We start from the raw sequence: 21,778 nt of genomic DNA, 5'->3' as shown, positions 1-21,778 counted from the left end.
ATGTCTCTGTGTTTATCTCCACTGCCTCTTTAAGAGGGCGGGGTTTATAAACGTGGTAGGGGCGTGTCAGAGTAGATTTACCTTGCGGCCCCCTCGGACACGCCCCCTGTCCCACACAGACTTTGACCTTTGCCCCAGGAGAGGTTAGAACCTCTAAACCTGAGTGGAGGTCTCAGACAGGGGGCGCTGGTTCTCAGTGTGTGTAGTAAATGTGTGTGTTGTGCTTTCAGCCCGGTGTCGGCTGGACGCTGACGCTGGTTCTCAGTGTGACGACTTTGTGCGAGTCTGGTTCTTTGACCGGCTGCTCGGTGCATGCTCGCCCTTCTGGTTCGGCGGTTGCGGCGGTAACGCCAATCGCTTTAACACGGAAAACGAATGTTTGCAGACGTGTGCCACGGACAGTAAGTCGCTGCTGACGCACTAACCTCTGTCCACTCGCTCCACACTGATTACTGTTCCATTAACGATCTCGTCATAAAATGATTTTAATATTTCTTTACTGAGACGTTGGAAAGTAGATTTTCTCAGGAATTAAAACACGTGAATCGTTGGGATAAGGATTTGTGACCCGTTGGTTCGGTTCAGACGTCACCTGGTGTCTGTCCACTTCCTGTGAGACCAAACTGTTTCCTGAAGTCTGATTGGTTCACGGTTTCTTTTCCTCCATCAGATCCCAGTCACCTGACGCCGCCGCAGCTGCACAGCTTCGTCTCCAAAGGTAAGAGCGTCACACAATAACAGGCCAATGATAATCACCTGCTGAGCGTGGGGGGGGGGGGTGTCACTAGTTAAACTTCAGCACAGGAAGCAGATGTTTTTCTAAGTGGACGTTGGAAGCCTCGTGTCCTCCTCAGGGAGACGTGGTGTTGTCTCTAACCTGAGCCCTGTCTCCTCAGACGCCTGCTTCCTCGGCCAGAACCCCGGCAGCTGCCAGGACTACACCATGATGTGGTTCTTCGACACCGAGCAGAACGAATGTTCTCGCTTCTGGTTCGGAGGCTGCGGCGGCAACGAGAACCGCTTCAAGACACAAGACGAGTGTGAGAACCTGTGTTTGACGAAGAGTCGATGAAGAGGAGATCTGTTGCAATCTGACACAAAGAACAGGAGCATTCAGGAAAAACATGCATCTTCAAGGAAAACCACCAGGGGGCGGCCATGAGTTCTTTAAAAGTCTCTAAACTGCAAATGTCTTCAGGGAAAGTTGAATGTTTGAATTTGTTTCATTTGACTCGTGGACGAGTTTCCTGTGTTTTTTCTTCAACGTGTACGTTTGACTGAGGTCGACGTCCATCTTCACTTTCATGAGGTTGATCCGAAACTTTCAGAGTGAACGAGGGAAAGAAACATTAAAAGTGAGTTTATATGAACTTTGAAGTTTGGTTTCATAATTTATCACATTGTTTTAAATCAAAACTAATAATCCCATGTTTTTCTGGGACAGAACGTCTCAGTGAAAACGTGTTGAAGAGAAAAACCTAAAAGACGTTTTATCTGAAAACTTTCTTTTCAAAGTTTGGCACCAAACTAGTTTTTTTAATCAAATAATCAAATAAAAAATCATTTAATTTCAACAAGATAAGTAACGATCAGTGTGTGAACACAAACAACTGAAGAAGACAACTGACGAAAATGTAAAACTGATCCGCTCCAGTTTTTAGAATATATTCTTTATCGTACATTTTATTCTGCTTTATTCTGTCGTCTCCATGTTTTATTTTCATGTTTCCTGAACTTTCACTTATGTTGAGCTGCAGCTTCGTTATGATTAAAGATCAAGTTTCAAACTGACATCGAGCTGCTGAAGATTCTCTGAGTGTGTGTGTGTGAGTGTGAGTGTGAGTGTGAGTGTGTGTGTGAGTGTGTGAGTGTGTGAGTGCCACTGAACTTTCTCTGTTCAGTGTCTGATTTAGTTCACAGAGATAAACAGTCTGCGACTCGTCTCCCAGTCTGAGCCTTATAAGGGTCGAGCTTCAGCTTCAGCTCGTGACATCGTGTGCGATGACGATGACGAGGACGTCTGTAGTTCATCACCCCGACGAAGAAAAAAATCTAAAATATCCAGAAAGCTTTGAGTCGCTGTTCATCCTTTAAATTTTCAATGAGTCGTTTGATTCGGACAAAAACTAACAAAACGATTCTTTGTCAAACTCACAGACTCATGGTTTTAATTTTTTATTTACAGCAAAAAAAAACATTTAAAAGTGGGAAATCAAACAGCCACAGATTGTAAGTCAAGAAAAGTGAATCCAAAGCATCTCTATCGCCCCCTGGTGACAGGCTGCAGTATCTATCATAAACTCCTCCTCCATGTTAGCAGATGGGACAAGTAGGCGTTAAATAAATGTGTGTAAAGATGTTTGTGTCTTTTCAGCTCGTTCTCATCTCTCTGAAGTTTGTTCAAGTTTCTGATCAGTTCGGTTTGAATCAGTCATTTGATGATATAGACTTACTCCTGATTGGTCGAGCCCATTGTCTGCTTTTGTGTTTTGTTTTGTTGATCAACACAAATAAGACACTCGTTCAGGATGACGCGTGACGGAGGAGATTTCTTTTGATGAACATGAAACTCGTTCTGAGACGACATCCGTTATTTTTCAGAAAACATTTTCTTGTATTCGTTATAATCCGTTTCTGTGAAGCTATGAGGTCGAAGCAGCTTCTGCAGATGGTTCAGCATCAGCTGCAGGTCCGAGCTTCCACCACAGTGAATCATGACTGTGACGCTTCAGAGACCTCTTCACTTCCACACTTTGACGATGCCGTCTCTGGACGAGGTGACGATGAAGCCCTGCGTGGTCTGAAAGGTGGCGATGTCCGTGATGATGTCATGGTGTCCCACAGGGAGGGACTCTGGGCCGCGGCGAGGAGAGTCCTCCACCACGCCGCTCTTCTGTTTACTGTGGATCTCCTGCACAACACAGAGGCATGATGGGAAACAAAGCTCTGGATCATTGATTGAAGTGTGAAGCCGAGCGTGACCTCACCTGAACGACCTCGGTTCCTTCAATGATCTTCCTGCTGTAGAGGACGGACGGACAGTGCAGCGAGTCGTTGGCTCCTCCCGCCACGATGTAGGAGCGCTCAGGATAGGCCAGGTCCCAGAACCTGAGGACCATCGTTTCAAAGTGTCGAGTCAGCTTGTGTTACAGTTGTGTTACAGTTGTGTTACAGTTGAACAGACTCAGACCTGATCCTCATGTCGGAGCCGGCCGTCAGCAGCAGAGGGTTCCCATCAGCCGGACTGCAGTAGATCCCATGGACGCTGTGAGGAGACGGCTGGAAAACAAAAACACGTTTCAATGTGAAGAGGAAGAATCGGTTCTGTTCAGGCCCGTCGGTTCTCACCTGAAAAACTACAACACATATATTTGACTGACATCATGAGCAGTGACTTAACCAGGTTCCACTAAGATCACCTCCCACCAGGTACACAGGACCCGAGTGGACGTCATGTGACCTCACTGACTGTCACCTTGACTGAACATGCTCCATGACAATAACGCCCCCTACTGGAACGGAGGATCAGGGACGCCCGAACGACAAAGATCGTTTTAGACACACACACACACACACACACACACACACACACACACACACACACACACACACACACACACACACACACACACACACACACACACACACACACACACACACACACACACACACACACACACACACACACACACACCTACCTGCATCTCAGACAGTGGAGGAGCTGAACTCGCCCACAGGGTGAATTTTCGATCTCCAGTCTCCATGTCCCACATCGACACTTCGTTATTACCCTGGACGGCTGGGGGGGGGGGGGGGGGGGGGGGGGGGGGGGGGGGGGGGGAAGCGAGAGAGGGAAAGGGAGAATGAGTCTTTCTCACTTTACATTTTAAGGTGTAAAGTTAGACGTTAAAGACGTCGACCGACCTGCGATGACAGATGATTGGTAGAGCGGATGCATGAGCAGCCGTCTGATTCGTGCTCGAGCCGGGTGGGAGTGGTTTGAAATTGGCAGCTGGAACCGCATATCCCAGCAGGCCATGGTGCCGCTGCTCGTCCCTGTGGAGAAGATAAAAAGCACAAACTTGTTTCATACGTCACTTTAACAAATAACTAAATGAAGTTGAGTTTGACACGTTCTGATATGAAACCGTCACTTCTGATCAAACAGTCCACAGCCTGGATGAGTTCCATCAGAATGTCAACGCACCCAAGCAGAGCCAGCACTGGTGCATGTCCACGCTGAAGGAGGTGATGAGTCCCAGACGCAGGTCGTGGCGGAGCGTCCAGGCGTTGGAGTTGGAGCGAAGGTCCCAGCCGACCAGCGAGCCGTTGACGGTGGCGTACGCCAGCACAGACTGAGAGCCCGAGTTAAAGTGATGGATGTCGACGGCGCAGCCATCTACCTGCAGGTCCAGAGACCTGAGAGGAGTCCGGAGGACAGAGTGAGACAGGAAGCAGGGCAGACTTCAGAATTCTCCCTGCGGACGCGTTTCCTCACCTGGTCTGGAACGGCTGGACTTTGGGGGATTTGGGAGGTTTATTGGCTTCGACCGCCAGCAGCTGGATGGAGCCGTTGTCTGAGGCCACCGCTAAATAATGTGACCCCTGACAGAAGGTCAGTGTCTTCACGTGGCCGCCGATTCGAGAATAAGTCAACACCGACCTGCCGGGAGCAAGAGAAGACGCAACAGAACCGTTAACTCAGAGTCCAGCTTTAGACTGAAGCCCTCACATGCTCCTCACGTGTTCCTCACGTGTTCCTCACGTGTTCCTCACGTGTTCCTCACGTGTTCCTCACGTGTTCCTCACATGTTCCTCACATGTTCCTCACATGCTCCTCACATGTTCCTCACATGCTCCTCACATGCTCTGCAGGTTCTGTCAGTGAGAACCTGCTCCAGAAGGTGTCTCTGGACACCTTCTGGAGCAGGTGCAGGTGTCTCTGGATCTTCTCCTGCAGCCTCTTAGTAAAATGTGTGTAACATGTCAGAGTCCATGTGAGGAACCAGCAGGACAAAGTGTGGAAGCTTCCCAGTGAGCGAGTGGACGTGTGGATGAGGTTTCTAACACGTGACGTGAAACTGGAAGAACACAAACATCTCAGGATGAAGAAGAGGAGGCGAACACGTAGAAGACGAAGACGTCCACTTGGAAACACGAGGAGATTCGAGGTCCTACCTGGTGGTCGTGGTCTTGCCCTCCATCTTCTGACTGTCCCAGACTTTGACGGTGCCGTCGTTGGACGCCGTGGCGAAGATGGCGTGTTCGTCTGAGACTTTGATTCTGTTCACTGCGGCTTTGTGTTCGTGGAGGTGTGCGACCAGCAGCCCCTTAGGATGCCAGCCTGAAACACACAGTTACACACTGAGCCAGGAAGCAACACATCACAGTGACAACCTTTTTAAAGGGTTTGTTTCTAAAGTCACATTTTAGGACTGAAGATGATTTTCTTTCTTCAGAGTTCAGGGTCGACGCTGCACCTTCAGCTGATCAACAGTAACTCTGTGTGTTAGGTTTCACATCATTTTAACTCTGGTGTTACCGGGAGGCGGCGGTCGGCTTTCCCACTCGGCGCTCTCCATCATCTGTTTGGCCATGCGCTCGGCGCTGCACTGCTCCCTCTTCTGCTGCACCAGCTGCTGCAGCTCCGCCTTGCAGGTGTTGATGCGGCGCTGGTAGGCGGGGCCGCTCGCCACCGACTGCAGCACGGCCACCGCCGGGGTCACGGCGCTCTTCCTGGTCTGACCGCCCGGCCCGTCAGCTGCCTGCGAACCAGACAAGCTCTTTAAATATTTCCCCAAATCAAAGCATCAGCTAAATCTGACTTCTGATTCATGTTGAAGCTGAGGCCACGTGAGGATGTTTCAGGTTCTGTATTAACTCAGAGGTTTTCTGGTCTTGATGAATTCACGGTTCAGGATATTCACACATCCAGACGGAGCCTGTTGGGTTGTGACAAACGTTAACGTTACAAACTGTTCAGAGAGACGTGAGATTAACTGTGACGAATCTAAAAAGCTTCTACGACCTCAAATAAACTCAACAAGGGAGCAAGAGCCTGAGATGATAAAGACGCCTCGCCCCAAACATCTGGCTCCGATTCAGAAACGTGGTCGTCGTGTTTGGAGGAAACACGTCTAATGAGAGCGAGCTTCAATGGGGGCGGAGCCACCGGCTTTTTATAGACCAAAAGATTGAGGATTAATCATCAGCTGCACTTTTCTTTCTTTGGACAAACCAGTGTGTGTGTGGATGAATCAGAACCTCTGTCCTCGAAACACCTGTGAACAGGTTGTGGTAGTTTGACCTCTGGACAAACAGGATCAGTTCCAGATGGTCGTGATTCTTATAAACACAGTAACTGTCGACTGCACCTGAACGCAGCGTCGGGGGGGTGAGTGTTACCGTGGCCAGCTGAGCGGAGGCCGGCTCCTGGGACCCGAACATGCTCTTCCACTCCTCGTTCATGGTGGAGTCCTGCTTGGTGTGCTTCCTCGCTGCAGGACACAGACACACAACACAGACACACAACACAGACACACAACACAGACACACAACATGATGCTTCACCTTGTACAACCAGAAACTCTGGATGAGACCGAGTGATGGGATTCACATGAGACGAGGGGGAGGTAGAGGGGGAGATAGAGGGGACATCAGGGGGAGATCAGGGGGAGATCAGGAGGAGATCAGGGGGAGAGCAGGAGGAGATCAGGGGGTAGGTAGAGGGGAGATCAGGGGGTAGGTAGAGGGGGAGATAGAGGGGAGATCAGGAGGAGATCAGGGGGTAGGTAGAGGGGGTGATAGAGGGGGAGATAGAGGGGAGATTAGGGGGAGATCAGGGGGTAAGTAGAGGGGGTGATAGAGGGGGAGATAGAGGGGAGATCAGGGGGTAAGTAGAGGGGGTGATAGAGGGGGAGATAGAGGGGAGATCAGGAGGAGATCAGGGGGTGATAGAGGGGGTGATAGAGGGGGAGATAGAGGGGAGATCAGGGGGTAAGTAGAGGGGGTGATAGAGGGGGAGATAGAGGGGAGATCAGGAGGAGATCAGGGGTGATATAGGGGGAGATAGAGGGGGAGATAGAGGGGAGATCAGGGGGTAAGTAGAGGGGGTGATAGAGGGGGAGATAGAGGGGAGATCAGGGGGTAAGTAGAGGGGGTGATAGAGGGGGAGATAGAGGGGAGATCAGGAGGAGATCAGGGGGTAAGTAGAGGGGGTGATAGAGGGGGAGATAGAGGGGAGATCAGGGGGAGATCAGGGGGTAAGTAGAGGGGGTGATTAGGGGGAGATAGAGGGGAGATCAGGAGGAGATCAGGGGGTAAGTAGAGGAGGTGATAGAGGAGGTGATAGAGGGGGAGATAGAGGGGAGATCAGGGGGAGATCAGGGGGTAGGTAGAGGGGGAGATAGAGGGGAGATCAGGAGGAGATCAGGGGGAGAGCAGGAGGAGATCAGGGGGTAGGTAGAGGGGAGATCAGGGGGTAGGTAGAGGGGGAGATAGAGGGGAGATCAGGAGGAGATCAGGGGGTAGGTAGAGGGGGTGATAGAGGGGGAGATAGAGGGGAGATCAGGGGGAGATCAGGGGGTAAGTAGAGGGGGTGATAGAGGGGGAGATAGAGGGGAGATCAGGAGGAGATCAGGGGGTAAGTAGAGGGGGTGATAGAGGGGGAGATAGAGGGGAGATCAGGGGGTAAGTAGAGGGGGTGATAGAGGGGGAGATAGAGGGGGATCAGGAGGAGATCAGGGGGTGATAGAGGGGGAGATAGAGGGGAGATCAGGGGGTAAGTAGAGGGGGTGATAGAGGGGGAGATAGAGGGGAGATCAGGGGGAGATCAGGGGGTAAGTAGAGGGGGTGATTAGGGGGAGATAGAGGGGAGATCAGGAGGAGATCAGGGGGTAAGTAGAGGAGGTGATAGAGGAGGTGATAGAGGGGGAGATAGAGGGGAGATCAGGGGGAGATCAGGGGGTAGGTAGAGGGGGAGATAGAGGGGAGATCAGGAGGAGATCAGGGGGAGAGCAGGAGGAGATCAGGGGGTAGGTAGAGGGGAGATCAGGGGGTAGGTAGAGGGGGAGATAGAGGGGAGATCAGGGGGAGATCAGTGGGTAAGTAGAGGGGGTGATAGAGGGGGAGATAGAGGGGAGATCAGGGGGAGATCAGGGGGAGGCTCGTTCTCTTCCGGAGGTCTCGGCTGCAGATGCAGATCATTTCCTTCACTAAGTGACACAAAGCCATCTGGAGCACAGAGCTGGTTCATCTCAGAGAACGTTCTGGGTTTGTTTACTCGTGAATTCAAATTAAAAAAAAGCTTCAAGTGAGAAAATATAAATATTTCTTTGCTCGTCACGAACACGACGTTTCCAGATGTTTTTCTTGCAGCAGCAGAATTCTGTTGTTAATAAATAGATGTGAACTTTGAAGTGAGACGGATTCTGTTGTTGTGAGCTCTGAACCTTCAGTGTGTGGACTCTGTACCTCTCTTGTCCTCGGCCTCAGCCTTGGCTTTGACCAGGTCCACTTGGCGGCCGGTGATGCCGAGCGTTGCCAGGTCGATGACGCCGGTCTGCGCCGCCTCTCCCAGGTGGCTCTGCTCGCCCATGTTGGCTTTGGCCTTGTTGGACTTCAGCATAAAGTCTTTGAGCGCCAGCAGCTTGTCCTCCTCTGACTCCGTCATCCCCTGAGCAGCACAGGAAACAGGAAGCAGTGAGTGCAGGCGGAGGTCTGGCGATAGATTAGCAAGCTCACAGTGACCTTTGACCTTCAATAGCCAACATCCAATCCCTTCGGTGATTCCAGCATTGGGACCACATTTAAAGAAATTCCCTAGAGGCGTTCTAGAGCTGTTTTGGTCACAAGAACACGAGGAGACATGAAACCAGTATCGATCAAACTCATTCCAAACCACGGAGAGCGATGGACCTGCATCTGGAAGCTACAACTCCTCCAGGAGCTCCCTGTCTCCATCACCACTGCTCATCTTCAGACACTGTGTGGGACATTAAACCAGTGACTCCTGCAGCGTCCAGCCAGGACTGAGGAGGTGTTGATTGACAGGAGGCTCCAGATGAGAATCTGATGTTTCTCACCAAACTCACCATGTGAACACAATTCAGTGGTTTTTCCTCAGAACAGTTGGAATCTGAACCTGTGCGTCACGCTCTGCTCTCCAGATGCAGCTTTAAACCAAATTAACCATCATAGAATCTGCTCCCAGCGGGGGGGGGGGGGGTGTTTCATGTCGACATGTGCTCAAGAGATTAAAGTGACTGTTGAGAGAAAAAGACCTTGAGGAGAGTTCACAGCTATCGCTCCACATGTTTTACAAGAACTTTGAGTTCTGAAGAAAAGGATCTTTGAATATCTCTCTGCTTCCCCCCTCGCACATGCACACGCACGCACACAGACACACACACAGACACACACACAGACACACACAGACACACTCACAGACGCTGGTATGCAACCAGAACCACAGAGTTCAGAGCATTGTGGGAACTCTTTGTTGTGGACTCACCACAGTCATGTGTGTGGTGGGGTTAGCGTGTTGAAAAGCAGAGCGTCAGCGCCCCCTCTGGGTCAGAGTTTAGGGAGTAAAACACGAGAGGTCGACAAAAACTACATCTGGTTCACGTGGGAGCGTCGATCTGATTCCCAGTCTGGATCAGGAGAGGACTCGTTAAGGGTTGGAGTGGATCTTATTTATCTCTTTCATTAACAGCGTGACAGAAAGGGTTTTCAAATAAAAATATTTTCCACATATATCTTAGATTCATGGGTCTTGATAATATAGTTCATTTAAACTTGTATTTATTTCTAAAATAAAAGCATGAATCAGTGCAGATTGAGGTCTCATTCCTATGGGAAACATGTCGGCATGTTCTGAATCAGCCATCTGCCTGGAAACGGCCTCGAACATCCACATGTCATGAAGAACCCGGAGCAGCCTCGTTGTTCTGACCTGTGACAGCAGCTTCTTGAGGAGCTGAGCGATGGCCGGGTCCTCGGGAGTGGGGCATTCTGGGATAGATCCGGCTCGCTTCTTCTGCCGCAGCAGCAGGTGTCGAAAGAGGCTGCCGATGTCTTTGGAGCGCAGCGCGTAGTCGAAGATGGAGCGACTGACCGGCTCCTTCAGGACGCTGAGCAGGACCAGCTCCTTGTCGATCTGAAGGGAGAGCACAACGATGAGATGATGAAGAAGAGGATCTACAGCTGGGATAATGACTGAACTGTGACGATGAGGAAGACTCACCTGGATGATGGGCTGGGTGATGAAGGGGTTGAGGTGGGGCATCAGTTTACAGTACACATCGGCCACGTTGAGGTGCTGAGCGACCACAGTGATGAAGCCCACCGCCCCGTAACGGATCCACAGGTTGGGATGACACAGGAACGGAGCTACAGCGAGCGGGAGAGGACACCATGACAAATCCAGAAACCACCAGAGCCACCATCTGAAACCTTACCGAACGTCCTCTCTCACCAATATCGCTGACAAACTCGTAGATGTGAGGTTTCTGCAGCAGCCCCAGCTGACACATGCAGGTGAGCGCGTTGAGAGCTTTGTAGATGACGAACTCCTCCGTGTCGCTCAGGCCTTGCTGCAGGAGAGGCTTCAGGATGGAGGAGCTCTGCCAGCCCACGTACGCCGCCACGCCTTCCACACGAGCACAGAGCACGACAGGAAGAGAGCGAGAATTTAGAAAACTCAACTAAAATTATTTCTACCAAATTTAGAATAAAATAAATTATCCTCTAGAAGCTTTGAAATCTTAACTACATTACAAGTCATTTAGCTGATGCTTTTGTCCAAAGCGACTTACATTTTTAGAACACTCAACATTTATGAGGGGCCATTTAGGGGTTCAGTATCTTTCCAAGGACACTTCGGCATGCAGATGGGGAAGAGCGGGGATTGAACCGGCAACCTTCATGTTGGAGAACGCCCACTCTACCCCCTAGGCCACATAGCCCCTAACGAACCATCGCGAGACCTTCGTCCAGAGAGAGAACTGAACGACCTGAACTTCATGGAACCCGGACTCTCTGAGGTTCTTACCCACGATGCTGTCGAAGAAGGCTCCTCGCAGGTGCCAGTCGTTCTTGTCGTTGAGGAAGGTGATCATGTGGGACAGCAGCACGTCGTTGGCTTTCTGTCGGCCGAAGAAGACGCAGAGCCGCGTGATGCCGTTCTCCATCAGCGACTGCTTGACGATGTTCTCCGAGTCGCTGAGCAGCGTCACCACCTTCTGCTGCACCATCTCGTGCAGCGCCTGCAGCTCTGGACATCAGACGCAGAGAGTGAGTCAGGCTGACACGCAGCAGCACATATGAAGCCAGCAGTGAAACAACAGCTCGTGGTTCTGTACCTGAGTCGTAGTTCTCGTTCGGGTGAAGCGTTTCCTCCGTGTCCTCGCCGCTCAGGTCCTGCTCTGTGTTCACGTTGTTCTCCTGAACCAGTTCAAGAAAGCGCAACGCGCTCTCCGCCAGATGGGCAATGTTCTCTGAACCCAACCAGAAAACAAGGATGAAGAAAGGTGATCGAACTTGATTATCTGCTGACCAGGTGAGGCTGCAGAGAAATACTAGAAGAAAGTGGGAGGAACAGCTCCGACTACTCACCATAGAAGTGTCTTTGGATTAATGATTATAAATAATATTGAAAATCTAGTTTATATCAATGTTTTCGAGAGCGGGTGTGAAGGTGCTGAACAGATCTGGCTCCATGATGAAGCCCTGATGGCATCATAATGGAGAACATCATGCTACTGTTTCATGTTAGTAAATCATCAAATCTTCACATCTGCAGTGTTACAAATATGATTGATCATAAACAATGCCTCTTTCTTTTCAGACCCATCACTGACCTGCGTATGCCAGCCTGACTATGGTGGCGTCGTCCTGGGCGAGGTGGGCGATGCCTGGCAGGATGTACTCTGGATAGATGTTCACGTCGTTCCTTGGCACCTCCTTCACCAGCGCCAGCACTTTGGCCAGAGTTCTAACGGCCTGAGCGCGCACCCGAGGAACGGGGTCGTTACAGAAGTGCAGCAGGAAGGGCGTGATGCGGTCCAGCAGGATGTCCACGCCCAGCCGGGGAGCCAGGTGCAGGGTGAGCTCCAGAGCGGCAAATTTGGAGTCGCAGGAGTGCAGCGTCTGCAGGCAGGAGGTGATGACGGACACCAGGACTATGAGGCCCTGCTCCTCCCGGGAGCTCAGCACGCCCTCGCTGCTCTCCTGCGATGAAGACGAGGAGCCTGGAGAGGAGAAACACAAACCAGCACTAGAGAAAAGGTTTTTTTTTGTTTACAAACGGTCCCTCAGGAATGACTCCTTCTCACCTCCTCGCAGGTTGAGCAGGATGTTGTCGAGGTCTTTGCGGATGACGAGCACCCGCTCGTCTGCCGACTGGAAGGTTTCTTTGGCAAACTGAGCCATGTACGGCTGCAGGAAGGTGTAGAAGATGTCGGGGAAAGCTTTTCCTCTCTGCTGTTTCAGATACTCCTCCGCCGTCAGACGCTTCTCAGGCTCCCGCTGCACCATCTGACCCACCTGACGGATCAGCAGGCGGTTGTTTAGCCAGTTTCCTTTCAATGCTTCAGCAACACACATTTCTTTAGTAAAGCTGTCAAGTGTCCAGTGTGTCGGCCTCCACCTTCACCTCACCTGGCTTCGTTTCGAGTGTCAGGCTAAACGTACATTATGCAAATGTTGGACTTCACTTTTTGATATTAACATTCATAAAAAAACATAATAACACTGGAGCAGAGAGACGCAGAGCAAACATCGTGATTTGTGCTGTACAATAGAGTTGAATGGTTACCAGCTCTCGGATGCTCTGGTCCTCGATCTTCATGAGCACGTGCTCGGTCTGAAAAAGTCCTTTCCGATACGCCAGCAGCTGCGACAGGTCGAAGAGCGGGACGCCCTCAGAGAAGAGTTCTGCCACGACGCAGCCTGAGACACACCACGCAGGATTCAAACTCACACTGATCTTCAGCCACTAGTTTAATTCACGTTATTTCATTTTTCACATTTCAGAAACTGATGAAACATTGCTGTGAAGAGCCCCCCCTGCTGGTGAGTGACAATCTAAAGCTCAGACCAGTATTATCCTTTAGGTTATTTATTATACCTTATCTCATTTGCTGTAAATTAAATGTTATGAACAGTTTTTATTCCTGGGGTTGTTATTTTTGCTCTTGCTTTTGCTGTTTTGTAAAAGTTACAGTTTCTTATTGGGGTTTTCTTGTTTTATTGTCTCTACTCTGTCATTGACCTGAATTAAATTCCTTAAATAAAAATAAAGGTTGAATCAGCGAGCAGCTGAAAACAAGCTTTTTAAAATAAGATTTACTTATTATTATGTGATTGTTTATTGTTATGACATCAGGACACAAACTCTTTAAACTTGGGTCTTTTCAATGGAGAGACACTGATGTTCCACTCTACCTGCAGAGAAGATGTCCATGGCCTGTTTGAGCTCCCCTCTGCTCCTCTGGTTGTTGTTGGTCAGGTCCACCAGCGGCGTGTTCTGGTCACTCTCTGTTGTGAACATGCTTCCATCCACAAACCTCTCGGGAGCGATGTAGCACGTCCTCCGCCGGGACGTGTCGAAGAAGTAGTTGAAGTCGGCGGGGTTGTCCTCCGGCAGGTACGTGGGCTTAAAGCTGGCGAAGTCTGTGAGCAGCACCCAGTTCCAGCTGGTCACCATCACGTTCTCCGTCTTGATGTCACCGTGGCGGACGCCAGATTTGTGTGCCTGGTCGACGGCATTGAGGATCTGGAAGGCCAGCCAGCGCTTCTCCACGTTGTTGAGGAACGGCCGGGTACTGATGCGGTCGTACAGGTTGTCCCGGACGTACTGACGGAACAGGATGGCGGCTTTCTCCGTCAGGGAGGTTTTCTGGAAGGGCAGGCAGTTCTGACAGGAGTGCAGCCGGATCTTCAGCTCCTCCAGCTCCTGCTTGTAGCTGGTCAGAGGCAGCGATGGGTCTTGGATGGCAAAGACTTTGACCACGACCAGGCCCTCGCGGTGTTTCGCCCGGGCCACCTTGAAGAAGCGAGTGCTGCCCAGGCTCTTGTCGTACTCATGGTCGTGGATGTCGGAGAAGTAACTGTCCACAGACAGGATCTGAGAGGGGGCGATGCCGGCCAGCTGATTCCCCATCACTGGAAAAACAACAGTAAAAATCATCTGAATGATTTCATAATAAATCAGCGGAAACACAAATGAAGATTTAACGCACATTAGCTTCTGTTTCTACTCTTTCGCTCACTTTGTTGTTGAAACTACATTTATCATGTACTTTAATCTGGGTGATGTTCTCATGCACGTGGCATCTGCTGACTTGTGTCCGTCCTGGGAGACGGGTCCTCACATGTGTCTCTGAGGTTTCTACGTATATTTGTACCTGTTAAAGGTTTTTAGTAGTTTGTCCTGACTGGACAGAGGATGTCTCACCCTGTTAAAGCCCTATGAGATGAACTGTTGTTTGATGAATATGGGCTATGCAAATAAAATTTGATTGATTTGATTGATCAGCAGGGAAAAGAACGCTTCATTAATATCATCTACTGGATCATATAGTGAATGTGATGGAGAAACCAGACATGACACATGGAAACAAGCCGGGGGGCTACAGCCAATCAGGTGAGAGGAGGTAACGAGGAAGCTAATGTGCAACAGGTGCGACTGCACGGCGCACACACACACACACACACACTCCATGATTCATCTGAGCCTCGTGGTAACAAACCCATTTTTGTTTTAACAATGCTTAATATTATAGAGCTCCGTTATTATCTAGCATGTTAATATTTATTGAGCTTATTTTTATATTGTGACAAATGAAGGTTTTATTTTTCTCCCTTGTGTGTCCAGCAAACATTTGAAAAGTTGTAAACCTACATGTGGTTGAATGCAGTCAACAATTAGGGAGGAAAAAATCATATTTATATAGATTTATTAAATTATTAGTAGAACAGATATAGAAATAGTTATTTCATCTTTATCTTCTACAATAAATTAAATGACTGAATGCTACTCTACATGTGTGTGTGTGCGCATCCTGAAGGGGTTCATGTGTAATTTGTTTGTGTGTGTTCTTTTCCTCAGATTCAAATCCCTCAACAACCAGGTGAGTCCTTCTCCCTCAGACATGAGCTTCAGCTGCAACATGACACTTCACCTCTAGATGTCACTAGATTCTACACACTGAACCTTTAATGTATCATTTATGTGTATTGAGTTCATCTATTTTGTGTGTATGTTAAAGGCTCTATATAAATAAGATGTGTTTTTACTGGGGCTGTAGATGATGTAGGTTAGAGGCAGAAACACAAGAACGATCTTTAGGAACTTGAGGCATTAAAATACTTCTTATTGTAACTTCCTGCTCACAGACTGTCACAGCTGCTCGCTTCTTTCAACTGAACATTTAGCAGTTGATCATTAAATGAGACCAGAAGCAGCTGTTTCCTCTGATTCTCTTTCCACCTTCACAACAACACGTTAGAACAAACGTCTCCCACACGTTTGGAGGTTCGATGCTGTCAAACATCTGGATCAGACATCTGCTGAGCCCCAGCTGCAGCAGTCACATGACTACACAGCACTTAGCATGGGAGCTAACTGCTGAGGAGCCGTTACCGCGTTAAGGACACATAACGTGTTAGTGTAGATTAAAACCCGTGAACAGGTGGCACTTTACCGGCTCTGTCGCGGCTCTGCACGGGACTGTTGTGCTGTTAGCTTTAGCAGGTTAGCAGTGAGCGACGTCCCCCGCAGTTTAGCTAACGTCTGCTGACAGCTGCTAGCTTTAGCCTGAGCGCAGAGCAGCCGTCGTCATGTCTTGGGGAACTATAAACCAAAACGAGTCTGTCGATGCAACTGCGCAGTTGTAGTCGCAGTACTATAAATCTGCCTTTAGTGTTGGCGTTAGCAGCGGAATCACGGAGCTAGCTTCTAGCTCGTTAGCCGTCTCCAGCTGTTGTTATGAATCCGGGTCAGAGAACCCGTCAGCGCCCCCAGTGGTCAACTACAGCTACTATTGAGATCGTCTATTAGGCAGATGAAGCTCGGGCGTTAAAATAAAAGGTCCGTACATTTCTGCCATCGGTGCAAAGTCCTGAGCTGTAAATGATCCATATTTAATATTTAATAAACTTCAAATGTATACTTCAAATCATCTTAACATGTTCATGATGTACAGTAGCTCGGGTTGACCCTAACGCTCAGGACGAGCATCGTCACCGCACACGATCTTTGTTTGGAGCCGGAGAAACCGTCTGGTTGTGACGTCATCGTGACCTGCGAGGAAGTCAAGGGATTTGATTTTCAATATAAAAACTACGGTAGTCCCTGAGGTGTCTGGTTGAGTCCCAGTCACACTGTGATGGACAGTATATAATACATGTTCTATATGTTTGTATAGATGCGTTATGACCCATATCCAAACTTGATGAGGTAAACCCCTTGTGCGACTTCTAATGGGTGTTAGTTTGTTATTTTATATTTTTTAAGAAATGGAACCTTTTATCAAAAAAATCATTATCACAAACGGTTCTGTTAAAAAAAGAAAGCATTGTTCCCAGTTAAACTTACTTGGATAAAAAAGTTTGACAACATTGCAATAAACAGATATTTACCACTTTACACCTTAAAGGCGAGATGATAAGTCAGTATTTAAAACTCAAATGATGAAGAAAAAGGGCAACAATTAGTTAAATAGCAAAGTTATGAGTTGATGTTTGAGAAATAATTAGATTTTTTCGAATAATTAGGATTTCGTTTGTGAGAATATTGAGTAACTTTACATTATGTCATTTGGCTGACGCTTTTGTTCAAAGCGACTTACAATTATTACACTCAACATTTGTGAGGGGCCATTTAGGGGTTCAGTATCTTGCCAAGGACACTTCGGCATGCAGATGGGGAAGAGTGGGATTGGAACCGGTAACCTTCTTGTTGAAGAACCACCACTCTACCACGTAGGCCACACCGCCCGAGTAACTCCCTAAATAAGTTCATACCTAAAAAAAAAAAGACCAAAATGAAGAGTTCATGTCTCAAAATTCAGAAAACCCTTCACTAAATATTGAATTATAAAACCATAACAGAAGGTCGAGATATTTATAAAGATTTTCTGAATTTCAATAGGATTGAAAATAATAATAACGTGATAATAAAAGGTGGTTTCCGGCCTCGCCCTGATGAGGCTTTAACTGTGAAGGCCGTCCGGAAGTGGCGGGGTCCGTGTTGTGACGCGCTGGACGCGCTCGCTGGGATTTCACGGAAGATGCTGAAGAAACGGGAGCCGCTGGTAAGTTCAGCGTTTCACGACTTTCACCGCAAAGAGCCGCTGGTTCCGAACCCGGACCAGGCCGAGTGTCCCCGGGCCGCTCGCGGGGAACACACCGACACATGAGCGGGGCTGCATCCCCGCCGCGGAGCCAGCGAGGCGGCGGGGTTGTTTGGTATCGTTTGGCCAAGAATGGAGCCCTGTGAGCGGCTGTGAGCGGCTGTTAGCTTGCTGCTGTCACCGGAGCGGCGCGGGGGCGAACCTCCGCGCCGCTCCGGTGACAGCAGCAAGCTGCGCGGGGCAACGGAGGCCGGGGGTGGTGGACAGCTCGGCGGGGACTGGGGTCCTTTCACCGGTGGACATGTCCAGTCTCCGCCGCTCGCCGTCGTTGTGTTTGTCGCTAGCGGGCTAGCAAACAGCTAACCGAGGCTAACGTGCGTGTGAGAGGTGCTGGGTGAAGTTCCCACTGTGACACTGGGATTATCTCAAGGTTCAGATTCAGGTCAAACGATCTATGATAGAAACTGAATATAAAATAATCCAAGTGACGTTTTCACTGGTTTCTTCCAAACTCTACAAACTGCTGTTTTCTTTACACTAGAATGCTTAACATACTTAACATTTACATACTTAACATACTTAACATTTACATACTTAACATACTTAATATTTACATACTTTACATACTTAATATCTACATACTTACTATTTACAAACGTTACATTTACATACATTACGTACTTAATATTTACATTCTTAATATCTACATACTTAATATTTACAAACTTAATATTTACATACTTTATATTTACGTACTTAATATTTAAGTACTTCATATCTACATACTTAATATCGACATACTTTATATGTTCATACTTTATATGTACGTACTTTATATGTACGTACTTTATATGTACGTACTTTATATGTACGTACTTTATATGTACGTACTTAATATGTAACTATTTAATATTTACATACTCTATATTTACATACTATATTCAAACAGTATTTCAATACTGGACAATGTAAACGTTTTGAGTTTATATGAGGACTGAAGCGGCCCCAGGTTCTCTTTCATGTTTGGGGGGGGGGGGGGTAGCTGCAATATGACACTTCACTAGATTTCACAATATTTCAACAAAGTAAATCTTTAAACCTTTTGGGAATTTGAATCATTTCATTGTTTGGCTGGACTCAGACGCACATTATGATATTACAGATATGTGGGGCTGGCTGTGGCTGAGGGGGAGAGCGGTCGACCTCAGCCCAGAGGGTCGGCTATTCGATCGCTGCACTGTGTGTGTGAATGTGTGTGAATGTGTGTGAATGGCCAAAGAAAGCACTGAGTGGTCATCCAGACTAGAACAGATCTAATCAGAGATCATTTGACACATTCTCTTATTTATAGTCAGACAGTTTTCAATGAACTTTCATATGCAGCTTGTCGCATGATAATAATGATAGTTATAATCACTTTACCAATCTGGACATTACAAAATGCAATGTTTTTTAATTTAATAACAAGTAATGAATTTTAATAAAAGGTTTGTGGAAACCTGTGTACGTGGCTGACTGCACACAGATGAGTGTAGTGAGCTGTGTGGTAACTGGTAAACTCTGGTGGGGACGTTGTTGGTTTCATGTCTCAGTGAAGTGAGGTCTGTGGAGTTCAGTGTTCAGCTGTTGTTCGTGTCCACGGTGGTTTTGGTTTCCGTGCTAACACACAGTTTGTCCTGGTGTGTGGGACACAAAGACACCTTAAGCAGCTTGTCCTGATTAATAAGACAATAACCAGGATGTGAGGCGGCGTTCAGGATATAAATCCCATTACAACCAAACACGGTTTAATCCTGAGGCTGAGCGCTGGGCAGAGCCTGTAGTGTTTGCTCAAGTTTCTGCCACTAGACCACCGCCTCTCCTCCCTTCTCGTGATATCCTATCTGGAGACACTCCCCCTCAGTTCCTCAGCCTCTTTCACACTCTGCTGCTTCCTTCCATTAAACTCTGCTTGCGTCTGAGTCAGGGTCACACCGGGTCACACCGACTGACGGCCTCCGAGCGCTGGACGCCACGTTCAGTTCGGCTGCCAACATCCACTCAGCTTCCCTGACATCCTGCCAGACCCGACTGAACCTTTGACCTCGATCGAGATGGAGATGCAGTCCACAACACACCGGAGCAGGTGACCGTGTGTTCACTGAGGGCTGTAGAGCGGCTGTCAGTCTAATCAGCAGGTCCTTCCTCCTCTACAAACTGGATATCTTCAGACTGTAGGTCGAACGGAACAGGACATCTGACAGTGTTTCTGTTGGACTTCGAGACATAATCGACAGATGAATCAAAAATACAAAGTGGGACATCACAGAATGAGCTCAGCCCAACAGTCTCCTTATGAAGCCAACTTTAAATTCCCTAGATACGGATTTGGATCTGCACCAAATCACTCGACTCCTGAATCGAGGGTCCTCTAAACCGGTCATTATTCTGCTCTATCAGTGTTGGAGAGAAATCAAAATCTTTCTTGAGCAGCAGGCTTACTGGTAATCTGTGGTTTGTTTGTTTTCAAGTGTTTGTCTAACAACACGAGACAGGCAGTACTGTTGAGGTACTCATGTGTCTCATGTTGTGAAGTGTCTACATTCTCACTCTATCGTTATTCATATTTGAAAACTAATTCCAGCCTCTAGTTTTATTACTTCTGCAGCTTCTCAAACCAGTTTTCATATTTCTGTTTTCGCTAACACTCAAGTAGAGGAGACAATTTTAATTTGTGAATATTCATGGTATGAAGCTGCTCCAGTTTGAAGACACTGGCACTAAAAATAAGAAGTTTTGTTTCCACAGTGGACAGATCCTGGTCCCACTCTGTAGGAATTAATTGAGTCTTATCTGTGAAAGGCATCTTTGGCTTTGACCTACTTTGCCTCAGACTAGTTTTTCACTGTGACTGTCATTAAATCAGATGAGCTCAGTAGTGAGCATCGACCCTGTGGCCCTTTGGAGCTGCACTCAGCTGATCTTCACGTCTCGGCTGCAGATGAACGAGGCGTTTGTGTCCTTCCCGCTGTAACCTTGAAACCAGTCGCTCAGTGGGGAGTTGTAATGGGCCCCAGCAGTTAGTGAAGCGTGACCATAACGGCCAGTTGAACAGAGGCCGACCAGCTTCCTGACATTAAACCTGATTCTGACAAAATCTCAGTGTGAAACTGAAGCTTAGCAGATCGTCAGTAATTGAAGGTTTAAAGAGCACAAACTTCAGTCTGTACTCTGATTGGCCTTAACTGGGCTGCGGCGGCAATAACTCACATTATGAATTATGCTGCTCATTACTTTAAATGTAGTTTCTTAAGGTATTTTCAGTCGAGACAATCGTGTGTATGGATTCAAGATAAGAACAATCTATAGAGAGAAATAAACACTGTTAAAGACCTAGAAGATAAGTAAAGTTTATTTACATTTAAAAACAATGTTTACACTTTAGTAAAATATAGTATAATGAGAACTTGAGTGGCCACTGCACAGACAGAAAAGAGAAGATGGAGACTTGTGTAAAGATGCAGCACTGACTCAGGTCTGTGATTCACTGAAGCTCAAACTGTCTGTTCTTCCTGTTGCTAAATTCTTCTGCATCAGGATGTGGTGTGTGTGATTCCTGTGGAACCTGCTTTACCAGCTGGTGATGACACGTGTTGTCAGAAGTGTGCTCATCGTTTCCCGTTGTCAGGATTAAACCCGGCTGAATGCTGCGACAGATTTCACACGTGCTACAGAAAGAACAATGATCGGTTTTACCGCTGTAGCACCAGTGTGTTGTGAGGTATGTGCGTGTTTCTGTGGACTTTTATATTGTGTGGTTTGTGTATGTGCTTGTGTGTGAGGTGAATAGACAACACAGTACTCCACTAGGTACTCCATCCCACAACTCCTCCTGCTCGCCCTCTCTCTCCTCGGTGCAGCCGGCCTGATGCTGAGGTGTCGGAGGGAAATGAGCGTCCCTGCGGGGGTCTGGCTCTCGGCCCATGAGTTTGACCTGGAACTAATTTGAGCTGCTGGGAAACGACGATGATGATGATGATGCTGCTGGTTGTAATGAGGGCAGGATGAAGGCTGTTTTACTGACAGGACTGTGGAACAGGTCCATTGTCCTGTGTTTGTTTTCATGTTGGTTTGTTTAAAGTTTGAATGTCAGGAGGATGTAAGAACATGACCCCCAGGCTCCATAAGCCTGGTTCTAAAGTTGTACTGGTAGTTTCCATTGGGTCACATTGAATCATCTCCATTGACAACATTCAGCCTGTGACTGCAGTTTCCCTCCCATCCTGAAGGGGGCAGACCAGGGTCTTGGATCATCAGGTGGATCTACTGATAAGCCTCAGTCACTAATCAGAAACAATCCCCTCAGCTGCTGAAGGCCTCACTGTCCGTTCTGTCCACGGCTGAACTTCCCACAGTCTGCTCAGAGGCACTGCGGCAGCAGA

The 21,778-nt window shown here is 48.1% G+C and overlaps 3 protein-coding genes across 7 annotated transcripts in view; 2 read left to right on the top strand and 1 right to left on the bottom strand.

Moving 5' to 3' along the window:
• The window catches only part of col6a4a (collagen, type VI, alpha 4a), a 30,720-nt gene extending 28,929 nt beyond the window's left edge, over positions 1-1,791 (top strand). For 2 of the 3 annotated variants that reach the window (XM_062398871.1, XM_062398869.1), the window contains 3 exons: positions 231-401; positions 671-718; positions 897-1,791. In XM_062398871.1, the coding sequence (XP_062254855.1) occupies positions 231-401; positions 671-718; positions 897-1,072 (395 nt within the window). In that variant the 3' untranslated portion in view covers positions 1,073-1,791. The remainder of the gene's footprint in view (positions 1-230; positions 402-670; positions 719-896) is intronic. The other variant, XM_062398870.1, reaches the window with a different exon arrangement.
• A 368-nt stretch (positions 1,792-2,159) lies between these two features.
• pik3r4 (phosphoinositide-3-kinase, regulatory subunit 4) lies at positions 2,160-15,991 on the bottom strand. The gene is made up of 21 exons (XM_062398379.1): positions 15,708-15,991; positions 13,447-14,166; positions 12,818-12,951; positions 12,336-12,546; positions 11,862-12,251; positions 11,364-11,498; positions 11,054-11,275; positions 10,478-10,651; positions 10,247-10,392; positions 9,956-10,159; positions 8,473-8,674; positions 6,406-6,497; positions 5,543-5,765; positions 5,179-5,344; positions 4,499-4,663; positions 4,208-4,419; positions 3,925-4,056; positions 3,699-3,799; positions 3,191-3,279; positions 2,988-3,108; positions 2,160-2,911 (listed from the first exon to the last, which is right to left on the bottom strand). Exons 2-21 carry the CDS (start codon positions 14,162-14,164, stop codon positions 2,741-2,743), a joined length of 4,008 nt encoding a protein of 1,335 aa, XP_062254363.1. The 5' UTR covers positions 14,165-14,166; positions 15,708-15,991; the 3' UTR covers positions 2,160-2,740.
• atp2c1 (ATPase secretory pathway Ca2+ transporting 1) overlaps positions 14,723-21,778 on the top strand; it is a 24,538-nt gene continuing 17,482 nt past the window's right edge. For 2 of the 3 annotated variants that reach the window (XM_062398384.1, XM_062398380.1), the window contains exon 1: positions 17,258-17,318. In XM_062398384.1, the coding sequence (XP_062254368.1) occupies positions 17,295-17,318 (24 nt within the window). In that variant the 5' untranslated portion in view covers positions 17,258-17,294. Of the gene's footprint in view, positions 14,745-15,112; positions 15,135-17,257; positions 17,319-21,778 lie in introns of those variants that run through there. The other variant, XM_062398381.1, reaches the window with a different exon arrangement.

Source organism: Platichthys flesus, chromosome 11 (assembly GCF_949316205.1).
Source record: "Platichthys flesus chromosome 11, fPlaFle2.1, whole genome shotgun sequence".
NCBI lineage: Eukaryota > Metazoa > Chordata > Actinopteri > Pleuronectiformes > Pleuronectidae > Platichthys > Platichthys flesus.
This window is presented reverse-complemented; position numbering and strand designations above follow the sequence as displayed.